This window comes from Geospiza fortis, unplaced genomic scaffold (genome assembly GCF_000277835.1).
Source record: "Geospiza fortis unplaced genomic scaffold, GeoFor_1.0 scaffold54, whole genome shotgun sequence".
Classification (NCBI taxonomy): Eukaryota; Metazoa; Chordata; class Aves; order Passeriformes; family Thraupidae; genus Geospiza; species Geospiza fortis.
This window is the reverse complement of record NW_005054301.1, coordinates 14,613,683-14,636,903: the sequence shown is the minus strand read 5'-3', so window position 1 is coordinate 14,636,903 and position 23,221 is coordinate 14,613,683. Positions and strand designations below refer to the sequence as shown.

At 36.0% G+C, this 23,221-nt stretch overlaps 2 protein-coding genes across 2 annotated transcripts in view; one reads left to right on the top strand and one right to left on the bottom strand.

Annotated features, from left to right (window-relative positions):
* CHRM5 (cholinergic receptor muscarinic 5) overlaps window positions 1-23,221 on the bottom strand; it is a 44,363-nt gene that overhangs the window by 11,982 nt on the left and 9,160 nt on the right. The window lies entirely within an intron of this gene.
* Window positions 14,415-23,221, top strand: part of AVEN (apoptosis and caspase activation inhibitor) — a 65,359-nt gene continuing 56,552 nt past the window's right edge. Inside the window, exon 1 of the mRNA XM_014310795.2 lies at window positions 14,415-14,604. Within this exon, the coding sequence (XP_014166270.1) occupies window positions 14,415-14,604 (190 nt within the window). The remainder of the gene's footprint in view (window positions 14,605-23,221) is intronic.

Below are 23,221 nucleotides of genomic sequence, written 5' to 3'. Positions count from 1 at the left end.
GCTGATATAACAAGAGATTTGTATTGAAAGCATCCCATTACGCAGATGAATATCATTGCTGCAGAGCAACTTCATGTCTGACTCTTTTTCTGTAACTTCCTTTGGAAAGAGCTTGAGGGGTTTTTTTATATTTTAGATGGCTGTGCATTTCTGTCCTCACCTACTTAAATGCTTTTGTTCCTTTTTTCTACTCTCAAATCTCTGGGGTAGTAATTTGGTAGCTTTTTGGTAACCGGTTGTCCTAGATATTTTCTAGCTTAAAGAAGTAACTTTACTGGCTGCATATTTGGTTAATTGTGTGAAACACAGCTTTCAGTCATAATCTTATTTAGATTTAATTATCCAGTAAATTGGTGTGGATTTTATTCAGAGGAAATATAAAACTGTAATTATTTGAATATTGGAGAAGAACTTCCCATCATATTTAACTGAAGATTTTAGAATTTCGGGAAGAACTGAACCTCTGCAGGCTAAGAATGCGTGCATCCAAGTGTGCATCCATGCATGCATCCACCCGGGGCGATGGGCTGGTGCTGGAAGGTACCAGTAGGTGGTGCAGGCAGCCCGCCCCTTGGCGCTGGCACCTCCCGTGCTGGGCCGGAATTCCTTGGCGAGGAGTGAGGATGTGTACGCATCATGGGGTTGGAATGTTCTCCTCGTCTCAGGGTGATGTTTTCTGAACGTATAGCACAACGTGTGAAAGTCACACGTACGTGTGAGTTATTAGGACTTGCCCCTGGATCTTTGAAACTCAGCTGTGAAGAAAAGTTATTTGTAGGAAGAGTACACTTTGTAATTCTGAGCTAAAAATCTTGTGCTACTGGGATGAGTTTTTGGTCCCAGATAGCACAATACAGGAGTTTGTTTGGGTACATCAAGTAAGAGACAGTAAGTATTTTTGCTGAAAAGTCAACAAATTTGTAAAAGTGATGAATTTGTTTAAAAAGTTGTGCCATGCCGTGCTGCTGCTGGTTTTCCTCACAAAAGAAGCTGGGTAGTTTCAGTAGCCCTGTTTTGAGTTTCCAGCCAGTCTAATAGTGCTGCACAGTGTTTTGTAGCAGTCAGAAGGTGTCACTGTATTAAAAAAAAGAATTGAACAAATGCTGATGATTGATTCAGTGGTGATTTAGAGACTTTACAAAAGTACAGCAGAATATTTCTTACAGGTTTTCACAATCACAGGATTTCAAGCCTGTGTGATTCAGTTTTCTATGGTAAGGTATAGAGGGGGGTCCATGTATTTCCCATTTATTCTCTCATGTATGCAGTTCCTCTGTATTATGTGTATGTAGGGGGTCTGGGGGAGGGTTGCGGTTTTCTGTTTTGTTTGTTTGTTTTATTTTTGAAAATAAGTCTTCAAGTTCTCTACAGGTGGACACTGTAATAAACTGCTGTAAAACCATAAATCTGCTGGAGCGTGTAAGAACCTTGCCTTAAGGTCCTGTTTCTATTCCTGTTTCTCTTTTCCCAGAGGATAATTCTACATTAGTCTGTACAGTCTCTCTCCTTAACCCTGAAATAGCCAGGGTCTTTGTCTTTTAGGAGCAGAGTGGTGATGCTGCACTACAGTTCTTCCTAGGCTCTTTCACTGACCTGTTGGGAGGCCTTGAGTTTTTTCTGGTTGCCGTACAAACTAGGGGGTTTTGCTGGCTTGGTTGTTTTTTTGGATTTGTTTTGGTTGTTGGTTTGTTGTTTTTTTTCTCTTAGTTTTTTTCTTTGGTGTCCTGTTTCAGACTGCATTATTCACATTATGCTGCTTTGCTGATTTCACTAGTGTATTATGTTCCTTTTAATTTGTAACAAAAGATGGCATGCTCATGGAAGCAACAGAAGTGCAAATGATCCCATCCTCAGTATGTCTTTTTCTTCCACTTCAACAAAATTGTTAGCAAGGATGTTAAAGGATTATTGCCTCAGAGTAAAATGTTTTTCTAGAGACAAAATTAAAAAAAATAATTGTGCTAATGAGAAAAAGTGGTTCCTGCAGTGATTTTGGTGTGGCTCTTAGTTTGAATTACTGTCCAGGATGGGGTTTTGATGCAAATTTGCTTTGCAGGTTACGCTTGGGTGTAATATTAGTGGACTCGGTGTGGTTTCACTCCTGATGGAGCCAGAGTTGAAGCTGTCCACCAGTTGTCCAAAAAGCTGAACACTGTCTGTATCTCACCACTGCGCACTGGATGCAGAGTTCTCCTGCAGTTACTGCTCTGTGTGCACCTAAGTGGGCTCACCAGTGTGAACTGTAGCATGTAAGGATATGACGGGCACATAAAATCATATCCTTGTAGTGCATCCCAGCAGGTACAGCCCCGTCCTTGTTGGTAATTTGGATATGTTTGCATTCTCAGAAAATTCTAAATTACTTTTAAAGTTTCTTCTCAGCAGTGTTAACTTCATGGTCTAGGAGCATCATTGTGTGGTAACTCTTATTGTTCAGAATTATGCTCCAGATCAATAGCAAAATAAAATCAGTTTTTAACATCTTGGGGTTTTAAGTGTGGTGCTGTAGCATTGAGGACCGTGGGCAGGGATTCTTCACTACTATCTCAAGGTGCATGTTGGATTTAGGGAAGCATATTCTTTAAGGCTATTTAGAAAAATATCTTTCACAGGATTTCTCCCTCCACCCTCTTCCACAAAAGGTTGGACGTGAATGAGGAAGGGATATCAGAGGTTTGAGTGGTGATTTCTAAAATGTCTGCAGTAAGTTGGATTCAGATTTGATATAAAAATAACAAAGGTTGCTTTTTGAGTGAATGCCATGACAGATATTTGAAAACTTCCGTGGTATTATACCACTCTGGTATAGTTATGAAACAGTTTCATAATGATTGTTCAAATGTGAAACAACATTGCAACACTGAGCATCTCAAGAGGCTGATAGTGACAAAATAAACATGGAGATGCAATACACATAAGTGGAGTTTTCCACTACTGCTTGGTAAGTTTTATTCTGTTTGTGTAGAATTGTTGGAGCCTTGTTTAATGTTAGGCTTTTTACAGATGTTACTAGATATGAGTCATGTTCTTTTCTTCAACTGTAAATAGGTTTGGACATAAGAACTTTTCAGGATCTAGACTTCTTTCTTCTAGTTTTCATACTGGTATTCTGCAACTGCAGTGATGCTTTTCAGAGAGGAATCTTTAGTCATGTGACTATAACCTGGTATAACCAATCTGTTTGAATTACACATAACAGATTCTAAAAATCAAGGAGAGAGAAATATTTTTTGCTGTTGAAGTTGTTAAGAAAGTTTTAGAACCATACATTGTGACTGTTGAAGCAGCAGCAATTTGATGTGGAAATGTCAAGAACAAGTCTCTTTCTTGTGTATGTGATGAAATGTTTTTTGCCTTTAACTGGAGCATCATTCCTGTTAGGCAAAACATTGATTTCAGAATCAGATATCTCTCTTGGCTAATTCTATCTTTAGCTAACTCAGAGTGCTGAGTTCCAGTATCCAACATTTATGAACCAATCTTAGTATTTCATCCCTCTTTCAAAAATTCTCATCCTGTACAATAAAGACTAGAAGCTTTTTCTTCATGCTACCTGTTCTCTCAGCTGCCCTTTCTGCTAATTAAGCTTCTCTTCAGCTTTGGTAGATCTCTCTAAAGGTCACCAATAGAGCAAACTAGTGAAGAGGATTACTCTTTGTAGGGATATTTTTTTTTCTTTTCAAGAAAGAACCTTTGAGTCAAGGCTCTTCCTTCCTCAGTCTAAAGGGGAAAAAAACCCCAAAAACCTTTAGCTTTTTCCTTTTTTCCTCAAGTTTAAAAAGATTGTTTATAGTAGACACTTGAATTTGTTTCTGAGAGGCAACACTGAAGAATCACTGAAGGCTCACTACAAATTCATCAATAGGTCACTATATCAATATGAAAAGATCGTGAACATACAACGTGTCACCTCTTCTCCATTAATACTTTTACAGAAATAATTTTTAGCTTACTCTGGTGTGTGTCACTGTAATGATGGAATAGATTGAATGTTTAACAATACAATTTGATCTTATTAATACTGATGACAAATCAGAAAGTGCAATACACAAAAGATTAAATATGAAGATTTTTGTTTTGTCTTTGCATTTTATCAGGTGTAGTTTGGAAAACATCTTGCATTAAAACAAAATGATTTGCAAATATCTATACTGACTTGTTTAAGCTGTCTGCCAGGAATTGCAATTAAATGACTGTTACAAATGCTTGTTTTCTGTTGAATAATTGAAAGGAGAAAAAAATCTTATTTAAATTACATGAAACCCTGAAGGAGGAAGTATAATGAAAAGTAGTTTAATTATTTTCTGTGAGACAGCAAAACAGACTGATGACCTTATCAGTATTTGTTTATTTTCTTGCATTATTGTATTGTTTGTTAACCCCAGAAAGTACTGGTTATGATGGAGAAAAAAACCTCTCTTAATAAGGTAATGTATTATTTTCAGCTCTTTCAAAATATATGACAAAATCATCCTTGTGTGTGTCAGTTTACGTTAGAAACAGTTGTGGGTAATGTTACAGAGCCATTAGCACTGACTTTCTCTGCTAAAAAGGCAGGCAGGGTATACAGAGCCCATGTTGGATACAGAGAGTACACGATGAAAAAGTTTCAGTCTGCAGTGCCTACTGAGGCGAAGGATTTGAGGATGTGGAAAAAAGTTCAATCTGCGATCTGTTTTTCTTCCCAGTTTCAAATACAAAGTGCAGTGAAGCTTTTGTTCACTTCTTAGATAAGTGACCTGCCAATGAACTTGAAATAATTTTTAATCTGAATTTTCCTCAATTCCTTCAATTTCCTTCAATTTTTTTCAGATCCTTTGTACTTTATGTACAAACATGAGGGTATTGCCATGAAGAGAGTAGGAATGAAAGACTGACATTAAGTGTTACATTCTTGTTCTTTTTTTTTTTTTTTTTTTTTTTTAATGTGTGTGGTGATTGTGCATCTGCAGGACACATAGGCCAGCAGCTTCTTGAGTTCTCCTATTGGGAGTGTCCAAGTGCTGTATAAGGTAGAGTAGATCTGTCTGAGGAAAGAGGCTAGATCTCCCACTCCAGTGTGTAAAACCACTGTATTCTCATGGGAAGTGGGAAGTGCAACTTGGGATGCATTTGTGCAGAAAAGAATTTATTTCCACTTTCTGGATAAAATGCTGTTGTTGCACAATAGCTGAAGAAACATGGATTGTATTTATTCACACATCTCTTTGCTTTGTTTTGGCACTCCCCTCTCTTTTGCCTCAGTCCCCATCTATTCTCAGTTCATTGCAGGACAAGCAGAACTATTTTTGCTGGAGAAAATGTTGTTTCTGTCCAAAATGCACAGCTTTGAGACCAAGTGCATGCCACACACTGATGATAAATAATCCTGCTTCTGACTTACCTGAGTCAAGACAGTGTGATGTCTCTACACCTTTTATCATTGATGTATAGACACAGTCCTCAAACACACTTATCATTAATTCTCAGACTGTGGTATGGGAGTTGGAGAACATGCTCTGGGATACTACTGCCTTTACCATCTTTGAGTTATCCTATTGAAAGGGCTTGAAAATGGGGTGTGTGGTGTGTAGCTGCCTTTTGTTTTGGGGCAGCATGGTAGAGATGCATTGTGCATAATACAGCTGTATTTTAAATTACATTGCGTGTAGATTCAACACAAGTCTATCACTTTCAAGGGCAAACCCAGGCAAATCAGACGTTTGACCATAATTTGCTACATTATGGGACAACACCTTGCACAGTGCCTGAGAGAACTCCAGCTGATCAATTCTTTTGCAGCGGAGTTTAATCTAGGAAAGGTGCTACTGGCTTGTGCGAGGCAAATTGATAATGGAGGGTGTAAGTAGCTGATTTTTTTCACCACTGGAGTATTCTGTCAGGGAGATCCTGCCTTGACTTTGAGGCAGGGATTACAATCTCTTAAATTCATAAGCTTGATGAATTACTATTTCACTAATTTCCCCTTTCCCTGTATGACTGAGCTGGCTGGTTTGCAGATACCTAAGCAAATGGATTAGCCTATACATTTCTCATGTAATTTAAGACACAAGGAAGAAGAAAGATTTTCATGTCTGTCAAGTGGGGAGTTAGTATTCTCTGCATCTTTTCTGGTTTTCCACTATATAAAGAAAGAAATTCATTGTAGTGTTGGTCTCGGAAATGCTGTTTAAAAGTCTGTGAGTCGTGGATAGCATCTTTTTTGATGTAGCATTGCTGTAGTACATGGTTATTTTTTTAGCATGACTCAATTATTTTTATAATTAATCAAATTCAGTATAGCTATCCTGCTTGTTTGTTTCTTCATATGGGATTTTTGCATTCTGGGTCATAATTATGTATTTTGTTTGCACATCAGACAAACTGCTTTTTATCCTTAGTATCTTTTTAATAACTTTTCATTGATTTACTGTGTGACTCGCTGTTGGTCCTAAAAAGTACCTCTTTTTTATTCCCCTTACTGAAAATATTGTCAAATCAGGCTATTTGTAACTCAAGTTTTCGTGCTTGAACATGCCATGCTGTAAATGTAATAATGGAATTCAATTTACAAAATGCATAATGGCTGGGTCTGCTGGTTTGTTGATAGAAGGGTAATAGAGATGTGAGGTTTTTTAGTAGCATGTGAATTTATATTTATGAAATGGTAATACATTAGTAATGAAAGGTGAAAAATGTAGCAGCTATGCTACTGACAATATTGCAGATATAGTGAAAGGGGAGGAAAACAAAATGCTGTTGCCTGGAATTTTTTATACAGGACCTTTATGGGGTTTCAAGTTGGTAGAGTGTCTCCTGTTGCAGCTTTAGTTTTCATTATGTAAATATTTATATGTTTGGAATAAGCCATTATTGTGTGATGGTTGATCTGAAAAAGTGACAGATGTTGGCAGCTTTAATTTAAAATCAGGATAGAATTTCCCACTGTGAACCAAACACTAGTACTTGTATATAGAACCTGTAAAATGATGCCTTAAATATCTGAATGACTGCTTTAAAACATTAACTGAAAAAGGGGTCTAGAAGTAGTCACGAATGGCAAATGTTCTGAAGTTTACATTAAAAATTTTATCGAGCGACATAAATATTTTTAGCAAAGGATTTTTCTAAAACTATGACTTTGACAAAGGACGCCTCTGTGTCCACATGTATTATGTGAGTAGGACTAGTAGTGGAGAATCTGTAAGTCTTTAATGGGAAGAGAAAACAAAATTTATTTTAGAAAAAGGAGTTTAATTTTGCAGGAAATTAAAACCAAGGATATGGCTTATGAGTACACTTAGAGAATCTAGCAGATAATTGCTGCCAGATATGAAGGAAGGACCTGCTTCCCAGTTCCCATGTTTCATGGCATGCTTCCAGCCTATCTAACCATTATTTGTGCTTGTCTGTCTGCTGTGAACTGACAAAGGAACTGAGGCTGGCAGAAGGTTAGAAGTAGAAGAGAGAAGGAAACTATTGATTAAGTTTCCATCAGTTTAGGGATACCATTTCAAACAATCCTGTTCTGTTTGGTGTCTTGCAGAATTTTTTCTTCTTTATTGTTATGACAATTGAAAATAGAACAGTGTGGGTAAATATCACTAAGCTATTTCTATGTTTTGAAATACATAGATAAAGAATGTTTTATTCCTATGTGCTTTCTTTTTTACAACATAGGTGCATTTTAAAAAGCCCTGAACTTTAACTTGTAACTATCTCTTATCAAATATTTTTTGAATTTAAAGATGGATGATTGGTTTTTTGTTATTAAAATGTAAACTCTGGAGGTTTCCTTTCATGTGTAATATAGAAGAGCAGAAATTTTTTGAAAGTTTTTTTTCAGGGGTTGTTTGTTTATTTTTTTCTATTTTCATTGTGGCAAAAAATAGATCTGTTGAGAAACTTGGTCCTGTACTTCTCCTTGCATGAGAAACCCTGAAGCTTCTTCTTGTTGTTTTTGATCTTGGTACAGTTGCTGGATTTTTGTTGGCTTTGTTCTAAAGCTGTGTGCATGTAGGAGTTGTTAAATAAACATTAGACTTGTCAATATAACTAAGGTTTCCTGCAAACCTTGCTCTTTTGAGCAGACTTTGTTCCAAGTTTATGAAATAAACTCTGTGAGTTAAAATCAAATTTTACTCTGTTCTGCAGATGGATGCTTTGACTGAGCTTTTTACATAATTTGTTGTGCTTTTACTTCACCATTTATGCAGTTGCAGAACTACAAAGCTTTTCAATATGTAGAAATTTATAACAGATCTGTTTATTGAGAGAGGGTCTCTTACCCATTGTCTCACGAAAACTAGTAAAATAGCAATATCCTTTAAAACATCACTTACTAAAATGTTGAGGTGAATATTTCCCCTCAATAAATTTTGCTTTCTTGATGTTACGGAACTCCTCATATGTGTTCTTTACAAGTTCTTGTTAAAGCTGTTAATACAACTGCTTTTGCAATTTTAGAAGTGCTGGAATAAAACAGCAAAATGAAATACTGAGGATTAAGTAGACTGTTGGAGGTTTTCAATCCCTGAGTAGACAAAGCCCCAACCTACATGGTCTGATTTCAGTTTTGAGCTTCTTTTGAGTAGCCAATTGGACAAGTTGACCTCTTGCAATCCCTTTCAGTTTGGATTACTCTATAATACTGTGACATTAACACATAAGAATTGAAACAGTTTCAGGATATTGTCAGTCTCTAATGCAGCTTAGGAAACTTCTTTTTAGGAACAGCAGATTTGGTAAAAACAATTATCTTTCTCCAGAAGATTTCCTTTACCACTCCAGAATACAAAGTGTAATTTGGTTTTGGAATAAGACATGCAACATTCACATATGTGGATCCATATGCATGCAATATATAAACCTTCTGGTTTTTGCCAAGTATAGCCTATACTTAGGAATAATCTGTAATCTTACTGAAAATGCTGTAACCTTTCTGGCAATGTACTTTGTAAGGCTCTCTTGAAACCTTTTATTTCTGTCAAGGTAAAGGCTCCTATTTTATGTTTGCACTCATATTTTTGACTGATATTTGTAAGACAAAAAAACCAGCTTTTTAAAGTTACTGACAATTTGAAGGTAGAAGAGCTGCCAGGTTTTATGCAGGTCCATTTGATAATTTTGTATAAATTGCTTGATAGGTTTACATAGTTGCCAGTAACTTTCATAAAATCATTTCCACTGAGTTAGAGAAAAAATAGAGTTGAATTTCTGTTGGTGGAAATGTATTAGCGTGGCAAGTTTAGAAAATCAAAAGTCGCATTATCTATAGACAACAGCTGGACAAACTTCCTACAGACTTTTGTTCACAGCATGGGACAGCCTTGGGGAAAAGAGGCAAAGGGCTGCTTCTGCAGTCAATGCAACTTGTCGATACACTACCAAATTTTCCAGTTAATGCAGAATGAGTACTGAATTTATGATGATACTGTTCTCACAACATACCCCATCAAGTATCCTTCAGTTTGGAGTTTGAATCTAAATCAGTAGAGTGAAATTTTAGCTAGTGGCTTTGTAGTTCGGAAAACCCTTTATGTAATGAGCAGCACCCTCAAATATGCACTTTCTGAAATAAATAATTACTTGGCAGGCTTTGCCGAGAACAAAGTCTTGCTAACCTACAGTGCATGCTTATTAAGTTTGATTTATCTACAAGTCAACAGTTTTCAAACTGGGTCTCTGAAAGCTGCAGTATGAAATTTGAGCATGTATTAGATTGGTTCATTTTGCCCCTGTAAGGCTCTCATACAAAGGACCATGTGCTAATCATGTACTAGCAGGTCATGGAGATGCTTCTGAGAGGGCAGTGAAGAGAGAGCATCAGGATTTATGGATTCTTTTCTAGGTCTTCGAAAGAGAAGGTGGTCTGCCATTTAGATCAGTAGTTACAAACAAAATAACCAAGCTGTTTGCCTGTGGGGCTTTTTCTTTTTCCTTGTCTCAGTGAATCTAAGGGAGATATTTAGCTCCTAATAGTTCTCATTTCAATTCAGTGAGGCATAAGATTTGTACAGAATATGGCTTTAGCTTGTGGAAATGTTAATAGTGATTTGTGAGAAAGTTGCAGGACACCTTGTAGCCCTGGTGCTTGATCATGTTAAAAATTTAAAGAGTACAAAGAATATTTTAGGAGGTGGGGTTTTGGTCGAGCTGAACAGCAAGTTCTGCTTCCATTTGCCATTGTTCTGAATGTAGTCTGGTTTTCTTTAGTATACCATACAGTTCATTATTTAGAGAGTCTGTTAACTTTCCACCACAATAAACCAGATGATGCATTCCTTTGTCAAGTAATTACTTACAAAAAGGGGGATATACATATGTAGGGGTTTTAATTAGTTAAATGTATAAAGTAAGAAAACTTTTGAAGATTTTTATGCTATATATAACTGTCATGAGGTATTAGCCTATCAATCACAGTAATACATAAATTAAGCTGTCAGGGAATTCTCCTGTACCTTTTTAGTTTTAAATATAAATAAAGTGCATGTAATGAGCACTGTTGCTAAAAAAGGAGTTCTTTTTGAGGTTGTGTTGTATCTGTAATGTACTAAGATAATTCCTGGTGTAATCCCATTGCTCCTGTTTGGTTACACTACCAAAAACTTTGAACCATGAAATTTAAAGCAAGTATGTCTTTCCAAGAGCAATTTAAGTAATTAAAGAGTCAGTGTCTCTAACATTAAAGAGTAACAGTCTTTAACATTTCCACTTTTGTCTGCCCAGAGGAACCACTAAGAAGTCAATATCAGCCAAACTGCCTTACTAATTTACATGCATACAAGTCTCCATATACAGACTTCTATTCTGTGAAACAATTTAAGGTGTAGAGATCGTGAATGGCTTTGGTGCTTAATTATAAATGGTTTTTTGACCCTTTGACTTAAAAGTCCCTTCTGTGAAAATTTGGCCTTAACAGATGCTGCCAAAGTTAGGATGAGGACCAAAAGATTGTCTCTGCATATACACCTTAGTATTTTAAAAATAAATAAGAAAAAAAGATATGTGCTCATTCATGATGCAGCTCATAATCTAGATCAGATTCAACCCAGAGAATAATTTTATTTTTTTCTTGCTAGCATTTTACCCTGATGAGAAGAGAAAATGGGATTGAGACATCTAGGTAAGCTTGAATGTTGTTGCACTTGACCACAGCTGTACAGCAGTTTCCATGAAGGGAAGAGGGAATCAAGACAGAAGTTTATTTAAGGAATTGGTGTGTACTGTTGCTTGTTGTGAGAGCAGCAAATATGGTTATGGGTGTCCATGAATATGCAGGGGTCCCTGTATGGCACTGACTATTTATTGTGACTCTGAGTGGATATATATGATGTCTGGGGTATTGTAGGCGAGTGTCCCTAATAAAGAATGGAAAAGATTAAGGAAATGTGAATATGTTGTAGCTGTAATTCAAAACAGTAATACAGAGTTAAGTAGCAAAGGGGGAAAGTAGCACTTGATCAATATAATTTTTAAGAGTTTCTGAAGATAATTTGGGAAGGAAGTGAAGAAGTCAAATAGCTATGCTCTTTCTAAGGGATTAACAGAAGAGCTCAAATGAAGTTTACATACTGTAAAGTGACATATTGGGAAGAGAACTGGGAGGAATGCTGCAAAATAAATAAGAATGGAAATCTAATAACGCAGGATACCTACATGATAGGGAACAGCAGCTGATCCAAAGAAAGGTAAGCTGAATGTCTGATGTTTCTGTTACTGTAGAATAAGTACAGTATTCTAAGTACTGACGAAGATGAAGAGTTCTAATTTTTTTCCTGCAGTGTAACCAGAATTGAGCAGGAAGAAGGCTATAAGCTCTAGCTCCTGTGGCTTCCTAAGGATAATAAGTACAGTTTTAGAAAGTCTTGATGGAAGCCCTGACTTTTAATGCACTTTGAGTTTTGTTTTTTAAAAGGGCTGTGAGCCAAACAATTCTTGTTGAGTGCTTGGACTCATGTACTTAACATGCTAGGACTTCACTTACAGTGAATAGTGGTTGAGTAATTGAAGTGGGATGCAAGAGGTCACTGTTGCACTTTCTCCATTGTGTGCTTTGATCCAAACCAGTCTGGGTTCCAGGGAAGTGCAGAAGGATGACCTCAGGGGAAATTACTTGTTCAGAGCAATGTTTACTTCATTTAAACACCTTCATTCCTGAGCCACGTGCATCAATGTGTTCTCATCTGTAAGAAAAGTCAAACAAAAAGCCACCCTGTATGTAAAATTAGTGTACTAAAGTTTTGGGTTTTTTTTCTCTATTAGACTGCAGATTCTGGTCATTTGTGCTATGCCCTTAGCTTTCCTTTAGGAGAAAAGTGCAGTCACAGGCTCTCATAAAGGATAAAAAGGCATTGTTTGGCAGAAGACCGCAAATTGTGCAAATTCCTCTGCAGGGAAGCTTGGCCCTTTCACTGTTGTTTGAGTGCTTTAGTGTTTAGGTGGAATATTGCACATATTTTTTTTCATTCTTCTGATATGCAAAATAGTCTGAAGGTTTCCTGGTTTTGTTCAGATGGTTTTTGCATTCTTTGCACAGTTTGAACATTTCAATGAAATGTGCAAATGGTGATGCATTACTGTCTGGAACTGAGGCACAGCAGATAGATGCTATACCTCCTGTGGTATCATGTTGCGTTAGAGCACTGAGCAATAACGTAGATAGCTTAATACTATTTAAAGGCTTGTATTTTTCTCCTTATCTGAGTAATACTTTTTAAAGCTTATCTCTGAGTTGGCTTCTAGAATTTGTTTCAGATTGTATCTTTTGTGATTTGACAATGTGGCAAGAGGGTAGTTTATTTCATTACACATAGGACAGATGTTTGCTCCGTACTGATTCCGACTCATTTTCAGTAAGGTGGGGTGACGATGTTAGTAGCATATGGTGTAGCAGAATAGGCAGCTAAGAGAAGGTGATTAAGGTGTATGTTTCTGAGTTTCTGGGGTTGTTACTTGGTAGCTGTCTTGTGGGATGGTTAGAAGCAAACTATTTTCGGAAGTTTCACTGACAAGTTTTTAATATATTTGAAAATTTTAACACATCTTTAAATTAATTGAATGTTGACTATTCAATTGTGATCATTTGCAGTTTTGTTTTGTAGCTTGGTGGTGTATCGTGTAAGATTTTCCATTAAATATTTATTGGAAATGGAAGCAGGTTTTTATTTGAAGTTTACTTGCTTTAAACAGTAAGCTTCAGGACAGTACTTGCGGAACCAGGTTGCACAGCTGCTGTTAATACTCCTGAGAATTTGTGATTTATTTCTTGAAGTTAACTATTTCACTTCTAAGAAGGGAAATTTTCTTGAGGTGCACTGTATAGCATATACAGCTAATAGCAGAAAGTGAAAAAGAATTTAGTCTGGTTAAGAGAAAACTTTGGCCTTTGTTGTATGGAAATTATAGCTCTGCCTCAGTTTCCAGTAATGTAATTGTCACTTCATCCACTTGCTCATATAACCAACTGTTTACCTACAACAACCATTTTAGTGTATTTATCTGATGAATACAAAGAAAAGAGAATTTACCTGAAAATTGCACAGAACAAGTGAGAATGCATAGAATATTTTCTTTTTTGTCATCTGTTTGACACCTGAGAATGCATTTGTGTAGTTGTGACATTTAATCTCTTGCCTGTTCAGTGCTCCTCCCTCCAGGAAGCAAATCTTTCTTTTTGTGAAGCAACAGTCATTTCAGCTAAAACCCAATCTCTGGGTGAGCTACATATATAGAGAATTCAAGACAGGGGAGAGTTTTCCACAGCTGTTGAGTACTTGTGGCAAATGCCTATTTTGCTTTTATCTTAAATTGACTCTGCAATAAATTCGCCTTTTGACCCTAGGACTTTTTAAGAGGTTAAGATTAGTAGGTTGACTTCTAGCAGTGTATTAATTTTTTCATGTCTGTTTCCATAAAATATCTTGTATGAAAGAAGTTAAATTTTATTAATTTTTCCATATTACTTGACTCTATAGTTGGTTATTATGGAAATTCTTAAATAAATCACCATTTTAAAAATGTTTTTCTGCAGAATGTATCTTTTCCTATTCCACTGTACAAACATTGTTTTTTTCAGTTAAAACCTGTATCACTGCAACACTTGGACGGAGACAGAGACCCTTGGTTTCAACTCTTAGTTCCATTCCCTATCCATTGCTCTCAGTTTTAAGAAGAAGGCTATTTTGAATTTTCAGAATAGAAGGGAAAGTAGTGGAACTTGTATCAGTGTCACTGCTTGATCCCGTTTTAGTTACATTCTTGATGAATTACATACAGTTCACAAAGATAGCACCAGCTGAAATGTATGTGAGGATCCAGATAGATTTGTCTTTCTGGGTTTCATTTCTGTGGTATTTTGGTATTGTTTGCATGAATGATTGTTGAAGTACAGAACAAAATGCTGTTAAGTTGCAATGGCTTAACTGTCCATTTGAATGTCACAGGTAGAGGAGGATGATGATACTGAATCACCACATGAAGAAGAGAAGGAAGAAGTGAAATGCTATTCAAGAAGAAAGGTATTTTCTAACTGGAGCCGCTATGAGGATACAGAAAAAGAGGGACAGAATGAAGCTGGGGAGTCACAGAGAGGAACAGACTTCAGTGTTTTGCTTAGCTCAGCAGGTAAGCCTTTTTCAGTCTGTAGAGCTTTTTAGTTTTGTATTTGGAGACATGACTACTTTTCTGGCTGTTGTCCTTGAGGATGAAACTCCACCCTGGAATACCATTCCTGTCTGCCTCAGTATGTATTTCAGAGTGTTGAAATTCTCCATGGGTGCAGCCTCATAGCATGCAGGCTGCACAGAGCTGTGAGAGATGGGGAGTAAGAGAGGGATGCTGGCTAATGCATTTATGGCCTTCTGGTCAAAAGATGGGTCTGAGTATGTGCCGCATCAAGTAACATTGAGCTTATTCTTGCTGATCTTGGTTATTGGGTTGCTTTCAAGGAAACAAAAGAAGTTGCTGGTATGACAAAACATAACAAACAGGCAGCTGCTTGCTCTTGTTTGTTTCAATAGAGATTTGTGATCAGCACTGTAGAAATGTGTGCATGAATAGCAAGTGTTGCTCTCGTTGAAAATAACAACCAGTTGTTTTCCTCTGTTTAGAAGAGATAATACAGGAGAAGGTGGAGGGACGATCTGTACTAGATGCTGGGGTTATTCAGCCATACACTAATAGTACAGGGTTGTTACACTAAAAACAGTTACCTAAAATTATTTTAGAAACTCTTGATGTGCCATTGTGTTGGAATACCATTCAGTAAAAAGCTGCAAACAATGCATTATGGCGGTTTTTGTAGTACCTTGGAAATTCTGCAATCTCTCAAATCTAAATAATTGGATTTTTCAGTCACAGCTTGGAAGGGTAAGTTAGAAGTTAGCTACAGTAAAGAAACAAAGAACAGAGATTTGTTTCTTTGTGCAAGAATCAATTTCTGAAGTTCTGTTTCACATGAACATTGTAAACTTGGGCCTAAGCTGTCAGGTTTTAATCACAGTATCATGAAACGTGTATTAACTTCTCTGAATCTTGTGTTGCACAGAAAACAATGCTGGAGTCAAGGCACATAATATGGATCTCAGAAATGTGTATCTAACAGAGTCTGGGGAGCAAAGTAGATGTAGTAATTCAAAACTTCTTAAGCAAGAGACCTGTCCTGAGCTGCCATGTCTCCATGGTTCAGCTTTTTAATAACTTCAATAACTAATAGTTAGCCTGCAGAATGTCTTTAAATTGTTCTGAAGAATAGTACTTTTGAACTGAGGATATAACAAAATATGTTTTAGCTCTTTTAATTTGTAGTTTTCATGAGTTATACTTCAACATATGTATTACCTCCCCATTTATTTTACTCTTTAGATTCTCTTAATGCCTCAAATAATAATATTGAAGGTAGTGTTCATATATTCATCCTATTTCTTAATTCTAAATCTTTGATTTAGAGAGTGCTTTATTTTAGGGTATATTGTTACTGTTCTCTAGAGTGAAATAAATTGATAAGAAACTGCAGTGGAGTAAAGTACTTTCTTTTGGAGGAAGAAAAAAGTACCTCTAAACAATAATGAAGATTTCTTGGAGTGACATAAAAAAGCAATTTGTGTCAGCAGTGTTCTTTGTTCTTTAGCTTCTTTGGTTGATGTGTGAAAACTGGGAATACAGTCATTTATTTGTAGTGGTCTGAGAAGAAGCTCACACATCTGCTTTTTTTGATAATTACTGTTGTTAGTATATTGCTGTTCAGCATTCTGAAGATACTGAATAAATTCAATTTAATTGCAACAAGCAGTTAGGGAGTACAGGAGAGGGAATGGAGTAAAAATTCCAATTTTTCATTAATACCAAACCTTTAAAAACTCTTAAAATCTTGTTATTTACTACTAATGCACAACTATGTAATTAATACAGCCAGTTAAGAATTCTTTAGCAAAGGCTCAGATTAAAAACCTGTTCTCCTATGTAATGGTTAGGTTCTGTAATATTGAATGCAGGGTCCTAAAGAGAGTGTCATCCTTCAAGATAAAACTTGTCTTATCTCAGAAAATATGCTGTTAATTGAATGAGATAGCATAGAAAAAATCATTTGGGTCAATGTAATAAAGACAGAATTAATGCTGGTGGCAAAGTTAAATGGAGGAATTGCTGATGTCCGAGGAATTAAAAGTCCTTGGTACTTATTTGTTTAATATAATTTATAAATGCATCTGTGTGTAATTCTTTACTTAAAATCAACCTAAAAATAGAAAATGAGATGTTATGTGATATGGGTATCATGTTGATAGTTAGCATTAAAGCTTTTAAATCTAATACATAAATATTACTTTTGCTTGAATTAAGAAAGGAACAAAATTATGCATTATTGCACTACATTTTTATTGTTAGCAGAGGAAGGTGGAAAGTGAAAGTCTCAGGAGGAGAAAAGAGTTTGCAGATACTTGCGGAGAATGTAAAGTCTTTAGGATGTTTTACATTATGTCTTTCAATAGGTTCTGAAGACAAAGACTGTGTTTTTAGGTTTTTGCTTATAGTTCCAGCTTTCTCTGCTTCATGCCAATCTCTAGTGTGGCACTGACTCTGTCTTTTGAATCTGATATTTAGGCCTGACTAGTCCCAGACTGTCTCTTGACTGCATGTTCTTTCTCTGCTATCAGCCCTTGCCTGCTGGCTATTTCTTCTCACTCTTCCTTCCTTCTGTTGTTTTTCCTGTTTGTTGATTTCTGTTGGTGGATCTTTTTTCAGTCTTTTGTTGTGAACCAGCTCCCTCCAAATATATTTATTAAAATCCAATTCTTTCAAATTCTGTCAGATGCAGAATTCTTGCCGGTCCTGGTGATCCCCAAGTCTTGGTTGTTCTGCTTGGCATTGCTCGTTTGGTTTCGTTCACTACCACATCTTATGTTCCTCTTAGTTTCTTTCGTTCTCTAGTCAACCCCAGTTTATTCTTTCAAGCTTCCAGTTCTGGTCTCCATTATAAGCTGGTTTTTCCATCTTCTCCCCACATTCTCTGCCAGGATCCCCCAATTCCTACTCAGGTTACTCAACAATATAAAGTGACAGACCATTGTTTTCAACTGTGTTAGGGATATCACCATAGGTGAGGCTGCAGAAATATGCAAGGTGACAATTTGTGGTCAGTGTTTTACCTAAAGCCTGTTAAATGCAGACTTCTCCTACAGTGGATAATCTGACTCTCACTCAAAACTGAAAGTAGGAAGAAACTTAATTCAGTTGCCTTGCACATTGGGATGACATGCAGAAGACCACTGAGGAGGTAGATGCGGTGAATGGTTGTTCAGTTTCAGCAGATCTTGTAAAAGTTAGGCACAAACTCAGATTTCTAGAAGCCTATACTTGGCTAAGTCAGGTCAGATTTTTCACAAAATGCACAGAGCATACCTCGTTCATGCAAAATCATTGTGCAGTCTGATTTCAAGTTATTGATTCACGGTGGGAAAGTGTCACAGTTTCTGAAGTGCTTTCACACAAAAATGTTCAAGTCATTCTCTGGTTCCTTTACGAGGGGATGGTAAGGGGAGGATAAGGAAAAGCCACCTGAAGCAGACAATAGACCGTGAAAATTTCTTACTGAAAAGTTCAAAAGGCAGCTGAAAATAGTCTTAAGAACTGCCAGATGCCTTTGATAACAGCTGATGTCACTGGCCTGGTGGAGCTTCTTTGTTAGGGCTTATTATATTTCTGTGTAAAATAGGTATCCTGGGTTCAGATTAGGTTGTTAAGTATGTTTCTTTTTTCAGCATTTTAAAATGCATGTATTTTTAATTGTCTTGAATATAGCAAACTTTTCTGTGCTGCTTAGCTGATATAAAATACAAGTCCCATGTGAAGCCTTCAGGAAATGGGTCTTGAATCAATTTAGTAAAAATGCTGTTGAAGCATAAAGAGCAAGAGAAGTGGAAGTGATAGGATAAACTTACTTTGCGAGCAGAATCTTGCCATGTTTGAAGAGCTGCCCTCATTATTTGAAAGATGAGGGTTAAGTGACCTACAATAGACTGAAGTTGTTAATCAGATTTTTGGCTGTGAATAGATTCTTTAAAATATGTATTTTTAAAATATCATTATAGAGCTGATCAAAACGTATCCAGGCACTTGATTACTTTTCTTTAAACATGGTAGCATTAGCAGTAAACCAGCTAAAAATTGCCAACATACATACCCTCAATAACAGTACTTGGATTGCAAGATGATGATTATCAAGATGAAAAAATATCATTTTGGAGATGAATTTTTTCACATTTGGGTTTTTAGGCCATGGCTGAATAATTCTGGTGCATTAAAGATTAAGATAGAGAAATGCTGTGCAGTTCAAATAAAACTGGGAGAATGATTTTGATATTGTAATAATACATATAATTTATAATAATAATACATATAATTTCTATAGGTACCTATCAGTTAAATACAATAAAAAATGTAGAATAAAAATCAAAACACTCACTGGAGCATAATTGTAATGAACAATAGGTATAAGAATTGTGAGGCAACAGTTACATTCCCTTCCCTAAACACTTGATCTGTTTTTTTAACCTCTTTCTTTTGGGTGTGTGTTTAATTTTGGTATGTCTGTGCTGCATTTTTGTCTTTTGCAAGGTCAGTACATGCTTGAGAATTTGAAGTACACAAAAGACCTTTGGCCATCTTGAAAAACCTGAACAGATAAACTTGTGGAGCAAAGCTTGCATTAAAAATAGGTTTTACTTTTCTATCTCAAGTAGACAGTTTTCCAAGGTTTTTTTTTTTTTGAAAAAAGAAAAATCTGAGTGAAGAGTAAATCAGTTTTCTTTTTTTTAATGGTAATTCTGCTCAAGCAAAAAGAATGGCAATAACAGGGCAGAGTTCAAGTACTAAATAAGAATCCTTTGAGTTTTAAAATCATAGAGAATAGCTGAAAATTAGTTTTCTTTACAGAAATGCTTAACTCATTGGTGATTTGGATTACTGTATGTATCAGTGTCCCATTTTTCAGTGGTACTTTCTTGACAACTCAGCTATTTCTTGGCCAGAAATTGACCAAGAAGTTCAACTGATGCAAAACTTCTATGTTCTTACTGTTCCCCAAGTGACATGATCTCTGTGTGGAGCACAGAAGTATTGGTTACTTCTTATCACTTATCATCAGCTTCAAGATACAGATGCCAGGTTACTGATTTTGAAAGGTGGTTGCACTGTTGCACTAAGGGTTGGTAGCGGGTCACTTAAATATTGCTAGTTTGTGCCACCCTGACATAAATAGGTAGGGCACGTGCTTTAATTGCATCTTTCTTTATGTTCTCTGTTTTTCATTCCCTAAACATTCTCTGAGTTTCCATGACATGCTCTCCTATCCTGCTTTTCCTTCTAGCCCCATTTCAGCACATCAGAACTTTCATTTCCTTTTTGATGGTCCTCTTGTAGATAGCATTTCCCATCTGTGGAGGGTTCATATCCAAGTGGTCTCATTTCCATTTGCATATGTGTTATTTGCAACAGGGCTGTCTGCAACTTTGGACCTGTTACTAGACCTAAGAGATACTTCTTCTTGCTTGTGAACCTGTAGGCATCTGAAATCAACAAAAAAATGGCCTCTCCTGTACTCCTTTGTCCCAAACAAACAGAAAAAAACTCTTCCACAATAAAGATTTGCATTGAAATCACAGGACTTGGCATCAGTGAAAGCTGGTTCTCCATCTGCTCAGTGCTTCTTCCTAAACTGTTCCTAACATTACAGAAATTCATCTCTTTTTTTTTTTCTAATCAGACAAGCCAAGCTGTCTTTTTTCTTTTTTTTTTTTTTGTCTGAACTAAAAATAAGACATGCCAGATTTTAAGTATTAATTACATTTTCTTGATAAATATGTTTTCCTGTAATAGGTATTCTGTGCTCATTATGTATGCTTTCATATCTGTGCCTTTATCCCTCCTAAGTTTTATCTAAAATATAACCAAAACTATGATTGAAGTGTGGAAGTATAACATGACTCCATGATTTGAATATAAATGTATAAATGTAGCATAACGTCTCTTCATTTTAACATTCTGATGTCTTAGAGATATGTGGCTTTAAGTATCAATGGTAATACTGTGTAATTACTGGTAAGTAATTTAAAAAATATGAAGGGTTTCAGTATTTCAGAGAAATTTGGATGCTTTATGGTTTAGAATTGAATAGAGTAAGATTCACAGACTAAAGGGGTTAAATTTTGTTCCCATTAAAATCAACATGGTAAGCTTTTCCCCATTCTTTTAACTTTTCACACCTTGAGTGCAGTAATTTATTTGTGAAGTTCCAGATTTCTGGATTTAAGAGGTTTTCTGGCCAATATCCTTCTCTAACTCTGGGTTCTTAATCTTTTGATGCTACTTTATATTGATGGTAATTCTGCTGAATTGTGTTGAAGTATGTTTTGGTTATGAAATCACAAATAAGTATGTGGAAATGTGGAGCAATTTGTTCTTATTCGTGTCTTGCTGTTCTCATGTACGCTACTTGAATTTGGAGGTTTGAGACGTAGATAAAAATGTCTATTCACCTGATTGACTGTTTCTCTAGTTCAATAATTTCCTTTGTTTTTACACAGCCCCAAAACTGTTCTTCCTGACTAGGCTTCATCTTGGTCATCTGTGTTTCAGCCACATCATCTCTGACATTTCTACCACTGAAATCCCCTAACCAAAACTGAATTACTCTGACTCTGGTATTCAGATTGTACATTTCTTATTCTGGTATTCATTTCCAAAGTTCAGTGTGTTATTGCCATGACATTCTTGTTCACTTTTCTCCTGCTTTTACTGGTTTTTACTTATTTTGTTCCATTCCCTACTTTGAGTTTTTTAAAACTGTTTTATTTTCATTATTGCTTCATATGACTTTTGATTGATTTGATTTTTTTTTCTTTTGATTTCCTTTTTACATTGTGATTCTGTTAAATTCTGTCCACTGTTAAATCACCTGAATTAGACTGTAGACTTTTTAAAGTAGAGACATTTTTTTCTTATTGATAAAGTACTGTTTCTTTTCCAATAATGACATTAATAGATATCAATTCTATGGTAATACTAAAAGATGTTGATTGATTTGGAGGAGCTGTGTTTGTTTTAATCATAATATTTTTGTTCCATCTCTCAGCAATTTAGAGAGAGAAACAAAATAGAAACAGAAATTCTACAAAGTTTTCTAAAGCTAGAAGTTTTTGTTTATGGTAAAAATGATAAGACTATTAGATGTAGCAGATTAGTTTAATTGTAGAAACCAGACTGCATTTGCTGTTCTGTTTCTCATAAGTGTGCATTTATTCCTAATATCTGTTAACAAGCAAAATAACTGTGATAGGAATGTTTTCTTGTTCATTGATTCATGTTCCAAAGAGGTGTTGAGATCAGCCTGCATGTAAACTACCATCAGAAGAGACGGCAAAGCCTATTCTAGCAATAGTGTGAGAAGTTCATTTGCGTGGAATAGTGCTGTTTCTAAGCATTTGGAGTCAAAGAAGGGCTGTGAAGTAGATAGTGCTCTAAAGGATATGGAGTGCCTGTTTCTTCCTTAATTTCATTTACAGCTCTTCCTTTCTTCTTATTCCTTGTGTAATGCTGAAATTCTCCTCAAATCTTGATGGCTTGGACTCTCCTTGTCCTGCTCTTCTTTTAATGCTTTTGATTTTAGTGTACTTTAGTCACACCTATTAATTTTGAGGTTGCTCTTTTCCTTGGTTTCATCCTATTGCTCAAGAATTCCTGGTTCCTACATCCAACTTCTAGTCTAGGCTTTCTCTTAACCCTTTCTCCGCCTCGTATTTTTGTCCAAATCACTTGTTTGTTCCTCATCTGTTCTATGTTCTCTTGTCTATTTATTGTTTACTCTCAGCTCATCAGGGAAGTGGCATCTTCAGTGTTTCTGGGTGTTGTATGGGAAGATGGTTCTTAGCACTTCAGAGATTTTTTTTTCTGAAACAGCTTATTTTTTGTCTAGATTTGAGTAATTTTCCTGAAGAATGTCGAAGATATATTGAGCCTTGCCAAAGCTTGTTTTAAAACAAGAGTTGTATTAACTGTCTATTCCAGCCTCAAGGGAATTCTTTGTATTCCTTTGTTGTCCTTTGTTGCAAACCAAGCCCTTGCATGTGTAAAATTGTGAACTAAAAAGTCTTTTAATAAAAGTCACGTTTGAGGGTAAGAATAGGGTGCAAGTGGGGAAGAATTATATTTTCTTTGATTCTGACTAATTTTCAACCTTTACTGGAATGTGAATCAGATGACCTTCCTTTGACAGTACATGCTCGTTGTCTGAGTTTACAAAGCATGGTATTTCTGAATATGCTGCAGATAATTTGGATTATAAAAGCTATGTCTTTACTTCTTTTTATACTGTTGACTGAAATAGTCTGTGATAATATGGGTTTCTTTGACTGAATATATACATGTGCTTCAATATACAGGTAATGTGTCACTGAAAATTGTGTATCAGCTTGCTATGAAATAAAAGGGGGCAGTGTGGAAGAACTATTTCAAGATGGGAATGATTTAAAATCATGATCTAGCTCTATTGATTTTTGTGTCATAAAGGCTAGTGACCATAATTGCAGATATTTATAGCAATGAAATTTTGATTCAAGACACTTGCTTAACCTTCTGCTTGGAAAATGCTGGCAGAAAGGAAGTTTTAGAAAGCCAAGTGTTATAAATTGACAGTTCACTGGTAATAGGAGGTAATCTGAGTTAGATTTTTTTTTAATAATAAAGTGCT